At 45.3% G+C, this 16,790-nt stretch overlaps 1 protein-coding gene across 5 annotated transcripts in view; it reads right to left on the reverse strand.

Annotated features, from left to right (window-relative positions):
* LOC140730941 (scavenger receptor class B member 1-like) overlaps positions 1 to 16,790 on the reverse strand; it is a 64,237-nt gene that overhangs the window by 41,879 nt on the left and 5,568 nt on the right. For all 5 annotated transcript variants that reach the window (XM_073052035.1, XM_073052034.1, XM_073052033.1 and 2 more), the window contains exon 3: positions 3,040 to 3,200. In XM_073052035.1, the coding sequence (XP_072908136.1) occupies positions 3,040 to 3,200 (161 nt within the window). The remainder of the gene's footprint in view (positions 1 to 3,039; positions 3,201 to 16,790) is intronic.

Here is a 16,790-nt window from a genome sequence, read left to right on the forward strand (position 1 = left end):
ACTCCCCTCAGCACAACCCTCTCTGGGGACTCGCACTCCCCAAGGTTAACCCTTTCTTCCCCGAACCAAGCCTATCTGATCCAAAAGGACGGCCGTCTCGTCCAGCTGAGTCAAATACCCCAGCTTTTTCCTGAGCTCCGTGACTAGGTTCAGCACCACGTGCATCCCCATCTAGGACACACTCAAACGGGACATTGGCCTCTTCCAGGCTTTCAACACCCGTACCTTTTTCAAATTCTAATGTCCCCCGATCCTTCCAGTTACTCTCTAGGCAGCCCCCCGTTGGGGAAGGCGCAACCTCTCCGTTGCATTTTGATTCCCCTTTATCTGCGAATTGTCACACGAGTCGAGCGTCATCCGGCACCCGTCTATCAGGAATGAATGCAATCTCCGGTTAAAGACTTCTGATTTAAGACCGTGTTACTGAAAGCGTGAGAGAGCTCACTGGTAGCACAAAAGACAAGAAATTTGACTATAAACATGACTAATAACACCTTTTCTGAAGTACGTGGAGGCGGAGTAAAGTCAAGATGGCGCTAAATTGCGACTCCTTTGCTTGCATCTTCAGAAACTGCTCAATTTCTATCTTTGATTTTTTCTTCCCCTTTTCAAGGTTCTTTTGAAGACCCTGACCTGGAGTTACACACTGGCTTTGGATCTTTGCGGGAACGGGACCCGCTCTCAGGGCTTCACAACCTGCCACTTTTTGATCTCCCAAGGAAGACCAGCGTGCCTTCAGTGTGTCGGATTTCCATGGCTCTGGAGACGGGCTGATTCAAGGGCGGTGCCCGACTGAGGCCTCACGGGAGAACACGGAACATCGGAAGCTGTGGTTCCACTGCTGGCTGTGCGTCCGGAGACCCGAGCTCGGAAAAAGCGACGCAATAGACTTTTATCATAGATCAGCGAGTTGTTCGTTATGTCTCCCCTCTCACTGTGAAACGTGGACACCTCTTTTCCCCTCATTAGGGAAAGAGAGAGAGCCTGTGGCATATCAAGTTACCAAGTGAATGAGTAATCTTTGGAGTACTGGAAATTTGTGTCTTTATTGATGTTTTGCTGCACCCTCGCGTGCTCGGTGGAGGGCACCAATGCTTTTTGCTGGTGAGGGAGGGGGAGTTGGCGCCTTGCTGCTGCTTGTTGGGGGGGGGGTGCTGGGGTCTAAGGTTTAACTTGTCAGTCATTGGGCACTCCTCTGTTTTTGAGAATGTTTACAAAGAAAAAGAATTTCAGGATGCATAATGCATACATTTCTGACATTAAATGATCCGATTGAACCTAAATTATCACCACAAACAATGAAGAAGCAAGCGAAGGCAAGGGGAGTTTGGGGGATGAGATGTACTGGTGCATTGCAGAATCGACATGGATGGAGTGGAGACGTCGAGGCAGAGGAGTTTTGATGCCTGTACAAATGGCCCGTGTGCGAGTTTAGATTGCTCTGGGGGCTGAGCCGATTTGAGGGGGCTGACAGCAGCTTCCGGCTGAGCAGCAAAATCTGGGCCTGGAGAGAGTGGCTGGGTGGCCTGGTCTAGGCCCGGAGCCTTTCGCAGCAACGGTGCCCGAGTCCTACTGAGGTAAGATGTGCTGTTTGGACAATTTCAACTCCTGGAAGAGTGTTGGGATTGGAGGCGAGAGCCGATTTTGCTTGTTCTCCCATGATATTCACTCCTCTCTCCAAGGCACGGAGCCTATGAAGAGCACCCCAGCTGCTGTGCTCTGTGCCTGTTAATAGGCTGGACTAGTACCGAGGCTTGGGCCTACTCCGGGCCTCCAGGATTCAGATCTCAGAACTCATTTCTGGTTGGAATATCGTTGCTCGCTTCTATTGTTTGCATGGTTTGTGTTTTTCTCCCCCTCTCTGCACATCGGGTGTTGGCCTTTATTTTATTCTTTTTAAAATGAGGTTCTTCAGTTTCTTGCCATCTTGTTTCTACATACATTATAAAGTTATAGACATTATATATTGCAGCTTGGGCAACTGCCGGTCTTCCATAAAAAAACCTTGCCCGGGCTTGCACCCTGGAATCTTACCAAGGTGCAAATCCATGGTCTATCGAGACTAACGGAGGCCTACATTACATTATATACATGCATGTGGTTAAATGACAATAAACTTGACTTGAAGCTGAAACGATGATTCTGCATTAAACTGATCCTTCTCCCATAGCATCTTCAGGCAACACACCAACTCAATTACAGAGCCACAGAGATTCAAGCTGTGTTCGAGTTTATTGATGCACAACTTCACCGACCATGCATTCTGCCTTCTGTTTGTAAATTTTAAAAAATACGGATTTAAGCTATTAAATACTTGCACTTTGCTGTTTGGTAAAGCTACGGAGGGGGGGAGAAAAACAACACATGAACCAATAAGATAGTTATTTGCAATGATCTAACTTTAGCAAATCCCAATGGCTTCACAGCCTTTGCGAGGTTTACCCTGTCAGTTGTCTCCCTTTTCGTTCACCTGTTCTCCGAAACTCTCAACTGCAAAAACCTCATCATTATCTTCAGACCCCTCAACTGCCAGAAAACATCATTCTAATGTTTGAATCCCAGGGAGAGTTAAAGTTAATCAAAAGTGATTTGCCATTAAAAATTGTGCAGAATTTTGTTAGCTGGCTGATTATTTGTTTCTATTACATTTATCCTTGTATAATGCTTTGGAGTTTTCACCGAAACACCACTGTTCGTTTTCTTCAAAGAAAGAATCCTCATTGGCTGACACTACCTCACCAACTGTTTCAGCATCTTTCAGTGAAATCAAACAACTTTACCTTCAGCAGCAAAATGTCACAAGTGTTGAAAATCTGACGAAAACAGAACAAGGAGGGAAGGAGAAATTTAACCAGCTGAGAAGCACCCGCAAACACCTCAAAGATTTTTCAATGAAAAAAGCACCACTTATCCTGCAAGGTACACTTCTATAAAGGGGCAAGACTTGTCCACATTTAATGTCTGTACGTGATTTAAAAAAATGCTAATTTACTATAAAGTTTCACAAATCCAAAACCCCCGGATTTAAAAGGCACATACCGGTAAACATAAGGCCCTCGCTCTGCCAGTACGGGTTTCTCGCCACGAAGAATTTCCTGTGGATTTTTAACCTCAAAGAAGTAGACAGACATGTAGAACGGGACGGGGATATCTCGCCACATGGTATAAGCCAGGCCACTTGCAGGATCGATCTGAACATTCTACGCACGATTTAAAAAAAGGTATAAAAATAACAGCTGATAATATTTGTCAAATTGAATAACATTCTCCAAATGCTTTATGACCATTTCAATTTATCCAATTTTGCAGAAACAACTAAAAATAACAAACACAAGAGATTCTGGAAATCCAAAGCAAAACAAGCGCGCGCGCACACACGCACACACGCACACACGCACACACACACAGTTCCTGGAGAAACTCTGCAGGTCAGGCGTCATCTATGGAAATGAATAAACAGTCGATGTTTTGGGCCGAGACCCTTCTTTGTGACTGGAAGGCACCAGAATAAAAATCTGAAGGGAGGGGAAGGAGGCTAGCTGGAAGGTGATGGATGAAGCCAGGTGGATGGTAAAGGTCAAGGGCTGGAGACAGACAGACAGACATACTTTATTGATCCCGAGGGAAATTGGGTTTTGTTACAGTCGCCCCAACCAAGAATAGTGTAGAAATATTTTAAAATCGTAAATAATTAAATAATAGTAAGTAAATGATTCCAAGTGGAAAGAAGTCCAGGACCAGCCTATTGGCACAGGGTGTCTGACACTCCGAGGGAGGAGCTGTAAAGTTTGATGGCCACAGGTAGGAATGACTTCCTATGACGCTCAGTGTTGCATCTCGGTGGAATGAGTCTCTGGCTGAACGTACTCCTGTGCCTAACCAGTACATTATGGAGTGGATGGGAGACATTGTCCAAGATGGCATGCAACTTGGACAGCATCCTCTTTTCAGACAGAAGAGGAGGAGAGTGGACCGTGGGAGAAAGGGAACCCAAAGGGAGGTAATAAGCAGGAAGAGGCCAGAGTGGGAAAAACTAGAGGGGAAGGGAAGAAGCTGAACAAGTGAATAGCCTCCTCTTGTTCCTTTGGGACAAGAAGAGGCTATGGACATTGACTGACATGTCGGAATGGGAATCAAAATTAAAATGCTTGGCCACTGGCAAGTTCCACTCCATCTGCCAAATGCAAAGGTGCTCGACAAAGGGGGTCCACATTCTTCTATAGCACTGGAAGAACAAGTTACTAAGCAGTATCCCTGCAGAGACTAGAACATTCAAGATTTTGTAGTGTTGGAACGCTTTGCACTGATGGTGGTGTCTCTTGGAATGGCAAAGTACTGGCATTCCCTGGTTAACACCAAGGTCAAAGGGAGCTGTTGCTGGGCCTTCTGAAGACCATTAAGATGGTTAAGTCTCTACGGACAGATGGGATATACTCCGGGTTATTAGAAGGCAAGAGATGAGATTGCTTGGACTTTGACCAAGATCATTGATAGTTACAGGTGAATTCCTGTTGTTCGTTTGCTCAAGATAAGAAGTCAGGAAAGTATAGACCAATGAGTCTTACATTAGTGGTAGGGAAATTCCACAGAGGATTCTTAGGGACAAGGTTTATGAGCACGTGGACAAGCATAAAATTGTGAGAAACATATAGGGTAGACCGTTGACATCTTTCCCCCCCAGTGTTGAACGGTCCAATACTGGAGAGCATGCATTCACGTTGAGGGGGGGAATTCAAAGGAGATGTCTCTCAGTTTTATAAACTTGGGCCAGGTCTCCCTTCAACTTCTGTCGATGTACCAGAAAAAAAATACTCAACCCAGATTTGTCCAACGTCTACTTAATTCATCGCCTCTAATTCAGGCAGCTTCCTGGTAAACCTTTTGCGCATGCTGTTATAATCAAAGGCCTAACCAAAGGAGGAAAGCTTGTTATGTGCATTATTTACCACCCTAGTTACTTCCTGAGAGCTAAGGACTTGGATCCCTCTATACATCAATGCTGTTAAGCGCCCTGTGATTAACACTATACTTCCCGCTTACATGTGATCTCCCAAAGAGCAAGAGCTTACACTAGGCAGATGGCCTTCTTGCCATTTCTCTGCCCATATCTGAATCCTGCAGTAAACTGTACAAAATTTTACCTACCCTTGTATGTATCATCATTTGCACAGAATAAAACTCTAGCGTTTTTAAAGCAAAAGAAAGCTAATGGCAGTTCCAATGTAAATGCTATGTGGTAGGTTCCTGAATTCAGCTTTATTTTGAGTATCCCATGGTTCTATTCATACTGTTTCTGTACAGTTACACCTCAACCTGAATAGTTATGTACATATACTTAACACAAAATGCACATAATAAAGTACGAGGAAATCTGCAGACGCTGGAAATTCAAGCAACACACTCAAAATGCTGGTGGAACGCAGCAGACCAGGCAGCATCTATAGGAAGAGGTACAGTTGACGTTTCGGGCCGAGACCCTTCGTCAGGACTAACTGAAAGAAAAGATAGTAAGAGATTTGAAAGTGGGAGGGGGAGGGGGAAATCTGAAATGATAGAAGACAAGAGGGGGAGGGATGAAGCCAAGAGCTGGAAAGGTGATAGGCAAAAGGGATACAGAGCTGGAGAAGGGAAAGGATCATGGGACGGGAGGCCAAGGGAGAAAGAAAGGGGAAGGGGAGCACCAGAGGGAGATGGAAAACAGGCAAGGAGTGATTGTGAGAGGGACAGAGAGAGAAAAAAGAGAAAAGGGGGAATAAATAATTAAGGGGTGGGGTAAGAAGGGGAGGAGGGGCATTAACAGAAGATAGAGAAGTCAATGTTCATGCCATCAGGTTGGAGGCTACCCAGCCGTTATATAAGGTGTTGTTCCTCCAACCTGAGTGTGGCTTCATCTTGACAGTAGAGGAGGCCGCGGATAGACATATCAGAATGGGAATGGGACGTGGAATTAAAATGTGTGGCCACTGGGAGATCCTGCTATCTCTGGCGGACAGATGCTTGAATTTCCAGCATCTGCAGATTTCCCCGTGTTTGCGTTGTAAAGGCGCAGTCCAGAAGGCTGCAATGACAAACCACTTCTGTAGAAAAATTTGCCAAGAGCACCCACGGTCATGAGACCACGACTGCCCGCGTCATACGACACGGCACATAATGCTGATGATGCCTGGAGGACTTTTGGACTGGCAGAGAGGACTGGGACCTAATCCGGCAAATGGGATCAGCATCACAGTCAGTGGGGACAGAAAGGGTCTGGTCTCTCTGCCATACAATTCTATGAGTTTCTGCTTGAAAACATTCCTCTTACTTTCTGGCCTCCCCTATCTGCAGTTCCTTGTTCTGGAATTCAGAACAACTGACAGGAGTCCGCGTCACTCTCTCTCAAGCTCTCTGGAAGACTGAGCTCATTGCTTGACTGGTGTCAAACCCGGGTCAATGAATTGGTCCAACACACATTTTACACACAAACACTGCACAGCAAGTAGTTTATGAATGAGAAGGAACAAGCTACCTCTGTAGGCATTAAAAACAAAGTGCTAGAAATATTAATTTCCAGATATTGAGCATTTCCCTGCACTTTGTTTTCCACAAAATCCAGGCTAACACTGGCCTCTAGTGGATTAGATGAGAACTGCACCACTGGAGATGAACCCGTTCAAAAACCATTAAGAGTCCTCTTCTACTCTCAAACGACCAGAAATCAACCCATAACAAAAATGAAAATGGATGATTCAAAAGGTCCTATTTCAATAGAATACAACTTATTCAACATATCGTACATATAAACATTCACTGTATATATTCTGATATTAAATGAACCTAAAGTACAAGATTGAGGGGAGATTTGATAGAGGTATACAAAATTACGAGGGGTATAGGTAGGGTAGATGCAAGCAGGCTTTTTACCACTGAGGTTGGGTGGGACTGCAACTAGAGATCTTCACTAATCTTCAGAGGAATCATAGGAGGTGAGGGGGAACAATTTCAAATTGCTGGGTGTTAGATCTCTGGGATCTAACCTGGACCCAATATGTTGATGCACCTATAAAGAAGGCAAGACAGTGGCTATATTTCATTAGCAGTTTGAGGAGATTGGGTTTGTCAACTAAAACACTCGAAAGCTTCTACAAAGATACTGTGGAGAGCATTCTAACTGGTGGCATTACTGTTTAATATGGGAGGGGGGGGAGCTGCAGTGGCTACTGCACAGGATCAAAGTAAATTGCATAAAATTGTAAGATTACTCAGCTCCATCATGGGTACCAGCCTCTGTAATATCCAAAAGAACTTCAAGGAGCGGTGCCTTAGGAAGGTGCTGTCCATCACTAAGGATCCCCACCACCCAGGACATGCCCTCTTCTCATCATTAGCATTGGGAAGGAGGTACAGAAGCCTGAAGGCACACACTCAGTGATTCAGGAACAGCTTCTTCTCCTCTGCCATCCGATTCCCAAATGGACACTGAACCCATGCACTACCTCACTAGCGTTTGGGGTATTTTGCATGAGAGAGAGACAGAGACACAGAGACTATCATTTCATTGTACTGCTGCTGTCAAGTGAACAAATTTCACAACAAATGCCAGTGATAATATACCCAATTCTGATGAAGAGTGAACGGTGAAGTGTTTAAGGGGAACACGAGGGGAAATTTCTTCACTCAGAGGGTGGCAAGAGTGTAGAACGAGCTGCCACCACAATCGGTGGATTGAGGTCATTTAAGAGAGGCTTGGATAGGTCCGTGAATGGACGGCTGTGGGCCAGGTGCAGGTCAAAGGGACTAGGCAGATTAGTGGCTTGGCACAGACTGAACGGGTAGATGGAGCTGTTTCTGTGCTGTAACTTTACTCTATGATCGTAACCTCGACACATCTTCCTAAAATGTGATAAAACACAGGCAATTATCTGCATTTTTATGACAGACAATACACTTCACATCTCTCAAGAAGCTGTAATGTCAGCTCCAGCACTTCCTCTTTCCAAGTATTGCCTATTTGTGTGAGAAAGCCATGCCTGATTCATTCTCATGTGTGGTTACAGCTGGAGAATCATGAGGTTCCATGTTAGACCTATTTTCAATAGTTCCACATTAGAACTAATGAGTAAAGAAAGGGCAGATGGAATATGGTGCTGGGAAATGTATGGTCATACACTTTGATAGAAGAAATAAAAGTGCAGACTATTTTCTAAATGAGAGAAAATTCAAAAATCTGAGGTGCACCAGGGACTTACAGGTCCTCATGCAGGAATCCTACAAGTTAATTTGCAGGTTGAGTCGGTGGTGAGGAAGGCAAATGCAACGTTAGCATTCATTTCAAGAGGACTAGAACATAAAAGCAAGGATGTAACATTGAGGCTTTATAAAGCACTGGCGATCCCTCACTTGGGAGTATTGAGAGCAGTTTTGAGCCCTTTATCTAAGAAAGGATGTGCAGATATTGGAGAGGGTTCACAAAATGATTCCACGATTGAAAGGCTTGTCATACGAGGAGTGCATCAGGGGGTCTGGGCCTGTACTCAATGGAACTCAGAAGAATGAGTTTGGATTCATTGAAACTTACGGACTGTTTACGGACTGAAAGGCCTTGATAGAGTGGATGTGGAGAGAACGTTTCCTATGGTGAGAGAGGCTAAGACCAAAGGACACAGCCTCAGAATAGAGTGAAGTCCATCCAGAATGGAGATTAGGAATGTCTTTAGCCAGAGAGTCATGAATCTGTGGAATTCATTGCCATAAGCAGCTGTGGAGGCTAAGGTTAATAGATTCTTGATTGGTCACGGCATGAAGGCATACGGGGAGAAGGCAGGAGATTGGGGCCTAGAGGGAAAATCGATCAGCCATGATGAAATGGCGGAGCAGACCCAGTGAGCAAAATGGCCTAATTCTGCTGCTATATCTTATGGTCTTATTTTCCATCTCTATTTCTCAGTAAGCTGCCTCTCAGAAATAAGAAAATACACGAGAATCACAAGGAATGGCCAATAATGTAATAATATCACCTCTTCCTCCCCGCCAAATGTCAGATCTATTTTCTCTCTATTTCTCAGTACCCTGCCCCTCAGCAATATTAAAATAATCCTGAAAACACATCTGACACAAGCATAGATTTTCAAAATTACCAGGATTATAGAACACAGCAGCTTAGGCTAGCTAAACTGAGAGGCCGTATCGAAAATTTTCTAACGTTATCATAGCCTGAACACCAGGACATGGAGAAACTGTGCCCTTTAACCGAGGAGCACACTGGGAATGATGGGGAAGGCTCTCTGTTCCATTCGATGCACAAGGAACTCACCAGCAAGCAACTCAGACCCCTCAGAAACTTCAACATCAAAGTACATTACTCAAAGAATGTACAAATCTTCAGATCTGTTTGCTTGCAGACATAGAGAAACCCGAGGAAACCAATTTTTTAAAAAAAGACCATTACCACTGCACAGATAAAGAGGGAAAAGACACACACCGTGCAAGCAATAGGGGCAAATGACAGCGTTCCGAAAGAGATCTGCTCCCCGCAGCAGATGGAGTAGGCCCAAGCCCCTACCTCAGGTCATACTAGCGGGGCAAAACTCACCACTGACAGCCGCCAGGGGAATGATCATCACGGGAGAGCGAGTACGATCAGCCCAACCCACGCCTCAAGTCCACCTGGGCCCGGGTTTAAGTTGTCTAAGCGCCAGGTAGCGCCCAGGCCCCCGCACAGCGACAGGACTGGGCCGTACAGCCCGAAGCAGTGTCTGATCTCAGCAAATCGACTCAGCACTCGAAGCGATCCAGCCTCGCACCCGGGTTAGGTGGACGGACATCGAAACTCTTCTGTATTGACTCCTCTCCAGATCCTTCACTCCAACAGTGACAGTGATACCAACTCCCAGCTGCGACCCCGTCTCCAGCACGTTGCCCGCGGCCCGCCCTTCAAATCAGCTTCGCCTTCGCTTGCTGCTTCATTGTTTGTGGTGATAGCTGACCACAATTTACCCCAGAAAAGCTGTTAGTAATGACAAGGTACGGCTCTCCAAAACCTTTTGATAGCGTGTTCATGACAACTAGATTTAAAAATAAATTATATGGATACAGTGGGGGATTTCTAGGCTCCCCCAGGAACTGTCTTTTTTAAAATCTACAGCACAATACAGGCCCTTCAGCCCACAATGTTGTGCCAACTCTAGAAACGGCCTAGGATTTCCCTACCCCACAGCCCTCTTTTGCTAGGCTCCGTGTACCTATCTAAGTCTCTTAAAAGACACTGTTGTATCTGCCTCGACCACCGTCACTGGCAGTGCATTCCATGCACCCACCATTCTGTGTGGAAAAACTCACCCGACATCCCCTCTGTACCTCCTTCCAAGCAGCTTAAACCTGTGCCCCCTCGTGTTAGCCATGTCAGCCCTGGGAGAAAGCCCCTGGCTATCCACACAATCAATGCCTCATATATAGACAGTAATAATCATGTTTTAATTCGAATTTGTTCACCCTCTTGGAAACACCTGATGTTTGTATTTTGTATACATTTGTGTAACAAGCGTTTGTTTAAAAAAAGGGTGAACTTTTTTTACCGGTTAACTGTCGGCTAACTATTACTTGGATTGCACTACCTGTATGTATAATCTATATTTTCATTTATATTTATCATTATTATTGTTATGAGCAGAGAGACAACATCTGCCGGAAATAAATTCCTTGTATGTGCATAGGTACTTGGCGATTAAAGTCTGATTCTGATTCTGAAAAGCAGATGGAAGAGGGAGGGGCAGAAATATGACACAAGCCAGGAGGCAAAAGGCTGCAGACGTGGAACTGAACGGGAAATATTGTAGATAGAGCACAGAACAAAATAAGGGAGGTGGGAAGGGCAAGGGGAACCAGTGAGAGGGATGGGCGGAGGGGAAGAAAACTGGCTGATCACGTCAATGAAGAAGCAAGTGGAGATGAAGCTGGTTCGAAGGATGGGCGTGCAGGTGCATCACAAGGCCAGGGAGATCGAGACGGAGTAGGTATCGCTGTCGGAGTGAACGACTTGGAGAGGAGTCGATATGGAAGAGTGTCGGTACCTGGCCACGCAACCCGGGTGCGAGGCTGGATCACTCCAAGTGCTGAACCGATTTGGTGAGATCAAGAGCGACTTTGGGCTCTGTGGCCCGGGTGGGTGTGTCGCTCAGGACCCAGGTGCTTAGACAACTTCAACGCCGGCTCAGATAGGTTAGAAATCCCGAGTGTTGGGACTGGAGGCGAGGGTCGGGCAGATTTCGGTCACTCTCCAGCAGCTGTCCTTTTCGAGAGTTTCAATAATTCCATTAATATCCGAGAAGGTATTCAATACACAACCTGAAATTCTTACTCTGCAGACATCCTCAAAACAGAAAAACCCAAAGAATGAATGACAGAAAAAATGCAAGAACCCCAAAGACACTCCCCCCACACACACACAAGCGGCATCAATCCTCCCTCTCCCCTACTTATTCTAGCATAAAGCATCAGCATTCCCACCAGCCACCAGGCCAGCAAAAGCAAAGCCCCCAAAGAGAGACCACGTACATCAAAAACTAACTGTTCACTCCGACATTCTCGGCATCCCATGAGAGATATTGCGGGTAGAACATTGGTGGCGTTTTTGCCCCGCTAATATGATCAGGCTTGGGCCTACTCCGGGGAGCAGATCCGGTCCGGAAAGCTGTCGTTTGCTTCTATTGCAAGGTGTGTGTTTTTCCCCTTTTTTATGTTTTCTTTTTACATATAAATTGGGTTCTTTTGGGTTTCTCGCTTTGTGGCTACCTGTAAGTAAATTTCAAGGTTGTACAATTCATACGTCCTTTAGTAATAAATGTACTTGAATCTTGAAACAGGAATCTGGTTATCATCAGTCGTATCTGACAAGAAATGTCTTGTTTAGAGGATGCAGAACACTGCAATGACAAAAATCACCATAAATTACAAAATACTGGAATATAGTCGGCCCTCCTTATCCGCAGGGGATTGGTTCCGAGACCAACCCCCCCCCCTGCAGATACCAAAAAACACAGATGCTCAAGTCCCTTATTTAACCTGTCTCAGTGCGGTGGACATTAGGACCCGGCAGTACAGCTCTGAATCCGCTGTGTTTCTGTTCACGAAAATAATCACGATTGAAAATAAGATGGAAGTAATAAAGCGATCGGAAAGATGTGAAACACCATCGGTCATTGGAAAAGCGTTAGGCTACAGTCGGTCAACAATCGGAACAATTTTAATGGAGCATGTGAAAGACCCTGCCCCGATGAAAGCTACAATTATTACTAAGCAACGCAGTGGTTTAATTATTGAAATTAGTATGTTTCTTAAGTGTTTTATATGCATAGAAAGGTAAAATATGTACTATACACTAAGAAAAACGTTTGACTAACTGACACTAAATAATACCAGATGTACCTGTTCTGACTTCAAATCCGACTTAAAGACAGACTCAGGAACGGAACTCATAACCCGGGGACTGCCTGTACTTTTAAGTCATTTCTAGATTACTTATAATACCTAATACAATGAAATACTATGTAACTTGTTGTTATACTGTATTGTTTAGGGAACAATAACAAGAAAAAAAATAGTCTGTACACGCTCAAACAATGAGCGCTGGAGAGAGAACTTCCGGGTTTTCCTGATCCACGGTTGGTTGAATCCGCGCACGCGGAACCCGCGGATAAGGAGTGTATGTGAACTATACAGAAATCTTCTGAGGGAACTGCGCAGAAACTGCACAGAAATCTTCTGGGGGAACTGCGCAGAAACTGTACAGAAATCTTCTGGGGAGAACTGTGTAGACTAGATGAGAAAAGGAGCAGGTTACCTGAAGCTGGAGAACTCAAAGTTACAGACTACCCAGGTAGAATACGAGATGTTTCCAGAGACCCCCCTCTGACTAGTTAGCAGCAGGCACACAGCAAAGGAGCTCCACACCAAGTGTTTGCCAAACCAGACGCTACTCACTCCCCACTGAAAAAGAGTAACTACATCAAATTCCTCCAAGCAGCTTTAAGACACGGCAACGATCACTGGAGAACAGGCCCAGGAGCACTCATCATTCTAGAAAGACAGGATTTTTCTGGAAGTCGTGATGGTCAAGAGCAATTGTTATTCTTTCCAACTCATTGAAGATTTCAAGCAAGGGTAAACCTTACAGAGGAGAATTCCATTGTTTTAGGCGTGACGGAGTGGGAGGGATTAAAGAGGGAAGATACTAGTCAGAGAAAATGTCACAGCAGTGTTCAGTCAGGGCAGACTGGAAAACTCCTCGTGAGGCATTATGGCTGAAACTGAGTAATAAGAAAGTCGTGACCACATTAGTGGGGCTATATTGCAGGCCACCCAACAGTGTCAGGGATTTATTGGAACAAATTTGTAGAGAGATCGTAGACTGTTGCAAGAAACACAGGGTTGTGATATCAGGTGATTTTAACCTTCCACACATCAACTGTGACTCCCATACTGTAAACGGACTAGATGGAGTTTGTCAAATGTGTTCAGGAATGTTTTCTGGATCAGTACGTAGGTAACCCCTGTGAGGGAATGTGCGATACTTGCTCTGCGATGAGTGAATGAGTCAGAGCAGGTGAAAGAAGTTGGTCACAATGCCGTTAGTTTCAAAGCAAATATGCAAAGAGATAGAAAAATACAACTGCAGATGCTGTGGATCAAAGAACACGCACACGACGCTGGAAGAACTCAGCAGGTCAGGCAGCATCTGTGAGAAAAGAGTAGCCAACGTTTCGAGCCGAGACCCTTCATCAGGAATGGGGGGGGGGGGGGGAAGAGAGGGCCGAAGCCCAGTAATAGAGATAGGGGAGGGGGAAGGGCTAGAGGCGCCAGGTGGAAAACCAATCAGAGGAAGGATAAAGGGGGGAGGGGATAAGCATGAAAGAACTGTAGAGATAAAGGAGCAGAAAGTTGAGAGGGGCAGAGAGGGACGTAGGATAGGGGGAGGGGGAGGGAATTACTGGAAATTGGAGAATTCAATGTTCATACCACCAGGCTGGAGGCTACCCAGACGGTAGATGAGGTGTTGCTCCTCCAACCTGAGTTTGGCCTCATCATGGCAGTAGAGGAGGCCATGTATGGACATATCTAGATGGGAATGAGAGGCAGAGTTGAACTGGGTAGCAACCGGGAGGTCCTGTCTATTGTGACGGACGGAGCGTAGGTGCTCGATGAAGCTGTCCCCCAATCTGCGTCGGGTCTCGCCGATGTAAAGGAGGCCGCACCGGGAGCACTGGATGCAATAGACGACTCCAGCAGACTCACGGGTGAAGTGTTGCCTCACCTGGAAGGACTGTCTGGGGCCTGAAATGGTGGTAAGGGGGGAGGTGTGGGGACAGGTGTAGCATTTGCGCTTACAGGGATAAGTGCCGGGTGGGAGTTCTGCTGGGAGGGACGTGTGGACCAGGTAGTCGCGGAGGGAACGATCCCTGCGAAAAGCTGAGAGGGGCAGGGAGGGAAAGATGTGCTGGGTGGTGGGGTCCTGTTGAAGGTGGCAGAAGTTGCGGAGGATAATATGCTGGATCTGGAGGCTGGTGGGGTGGTAGGTGAGGACAAGGGGAACCCTGTCCCTGTTGTGGTGACGGGAGGATGGGTTAAGGGCTGAAGTGTGGGAGGTGGAGGAGATGCAGGTGAGGGCATCTTTGATGACTTCTCAAATGTCCTCTTTCTTTCAGGATCGTGGTTTCCCTTCTGGCGTCATCAACCCTTTCAGCTTTCTGCTCCTTTATCTCTACAATTCTTTCATGCTTATCCCCTCCCCCCTTTATCCTTCCTCTGATTGGTTCTCCACCTGGCACCTCTAGCCCTTCCCCCTCCTCTATCTCTATTACTGGGCTTCGGCCCTCTCTTTCCCCCCCCCCATTCCTAATGAAGGGTCTCGGCCGGAAACGTTGGCTACTCTTTTCTCACTGATGCTGCCTGACCTGCTGAGTTCTTCCAGCATCATGTACTTATGCAAAAAGATAGGTTTGGTCATTGGAGAAAGACCAAGTTTGATTGTCTCAAAAAGCACCTGGCAAATGTGCATTGGGACAGACTGTTTTCTGGCAAAGGTATTCTTGGGAGGCCTTCAAATGTGAAATTGAGTGTACAAAGCTTGTATGTGCCTGACAGAACAAAGGTAACAGACGCAGGGAACCTTGGTTTCCAGTTGATATTGAAGCCCTGGTTAAGAATAAAAAGGACCAAAATTCCCTTAATTTGGGACAGCCCCAGAATACATGTGTAAAATCTCCCACTAGGTCACATCCTCTCTAGCAAAGTCTGCTGCTTTTTTTCTGCGTATAATGATATTACTAACGGGGTTTTAAAGTACCTCATCCTTATTTTCCAAGCAAATTCCCGCCAATTGGGACTATTCAAGCATTAATGCCATGACTCCCAAGACCTCTCCCACTCTTCCTCTTCTATTATGGTGTTTGCCTCCAATTCCCACTTATGTTTAACATCTAATGTGTTATCCATTATATCCAGGTGGTACAGGGTCGCTGAGGAAATAAGAAGGATTTTAGACATAAGTATACCCTTTGGACCTAGTCATTTAACTTTGGGCAACCTCCCGCAATCTGCAATAGAGAAGAATAAACTATACATGTTAAAGAGTTTTGATTCTGTTTGCCCATAAAATGATAACTGTTTATTGGCTTAAATCTCACCCACCCACTTTGGAACAATGGATAGAGACTGAAAGAAGTGAATTGTATGGAAAATAATCGCTGCAAGTTTACAACTGAAAACGGCCTCCTACTTGGAGAGATGGAGCTCTGTTATAGTGTAGCTGGCACAGTGAAATGCCCATATAGGGGCCTGGTAAAATGTAGAACTTGAATTGATTGACTGGGGACTGTGATTTTATTTAAAATAGATGTAAATCTACATTGAGGGGGGATGTAGAGTATGTTTGTGTATGTATGTAATTGGAGGTATGTGCTTTTTGTTTACTCTTTCTCTTGCTCCTACTCTCTTTCACCCCCCGGTATTGTTAATTTAGGTACAGTGAATTGTGGACCGATAGCCGATGCTTGTTTGTAGCTACGTGTTTGTTTAATAAAGTTTTTTTTTAAAGTTTAAAAAAATTAAAAAGGAGGTGCGTTGCAGGTATAGGCAGGTAGGAATAAATGAGGTGCTTATGGAGTATAACAAACACAAGAGAACTCTTAAAGAAATCAAGAAGACTAAAAGAAGGCATAAGCAGACAAGGTGAAGGAGATCCCCAGGGGATTCTACAGATATGTTAAGAGCAAAAGGATCGCAAGGTACAAAATTAATCCTCTGGAAAACCAGAATGTTAATCCATGTGTGGAACCAACTGAAATCTTAAATCTTTTTTGCATCAGTATTTCCCCAGGAGACGGACACAAAGTCTACAGAAGTGAGAGAAATGGATTGACTTCATGAACCTTATACAGAGGAGGCGGTGTTTCCTGTCGAGGTAAATTAGGATGGATAAATCCCCAGGGCCTGACCTTGGGGATTTCCCTCACCTGTGGGAGGCAAGAGCAGAAGTTGCTGGGGATTTAGATCTTCCTTAGTGACAGAAGGTTCCGGAGGATTGCAAGATAGCTAATGCTGCTCTGCTGTTTAAGGCTCTAAAAATAAACCAAGTAATAGGCCGGTGAGCCTGACATCAGTTGTGGGAAAGTTACGGGAACTTATTCTAAGGGACCGGATATATGAGAATTTGGATTGATATGAATTGATTAGTGATAGTCAGCAAGACTTTGTGCATGGTAGGTCTTGTCTAACCAATCTTAGAGCTTTTCAAAGTAGTTACCAGGAAAGTTGAT

Source organism: Hemitrygon akajei, chromosome 7 (genome assembly GCF_048418815.1).
Source record: "Hemitrygon akajei chromosome 7, sHemAka1.3, whole genome shotgun sequence".
Classification (NCBI taxonomy): Eukaryota; Metazoa; Chordata; class Chondrichthyes; order Myliobatiformes; family Dasyatidae; genus Hemitrygon; species Hemitrygon akajei.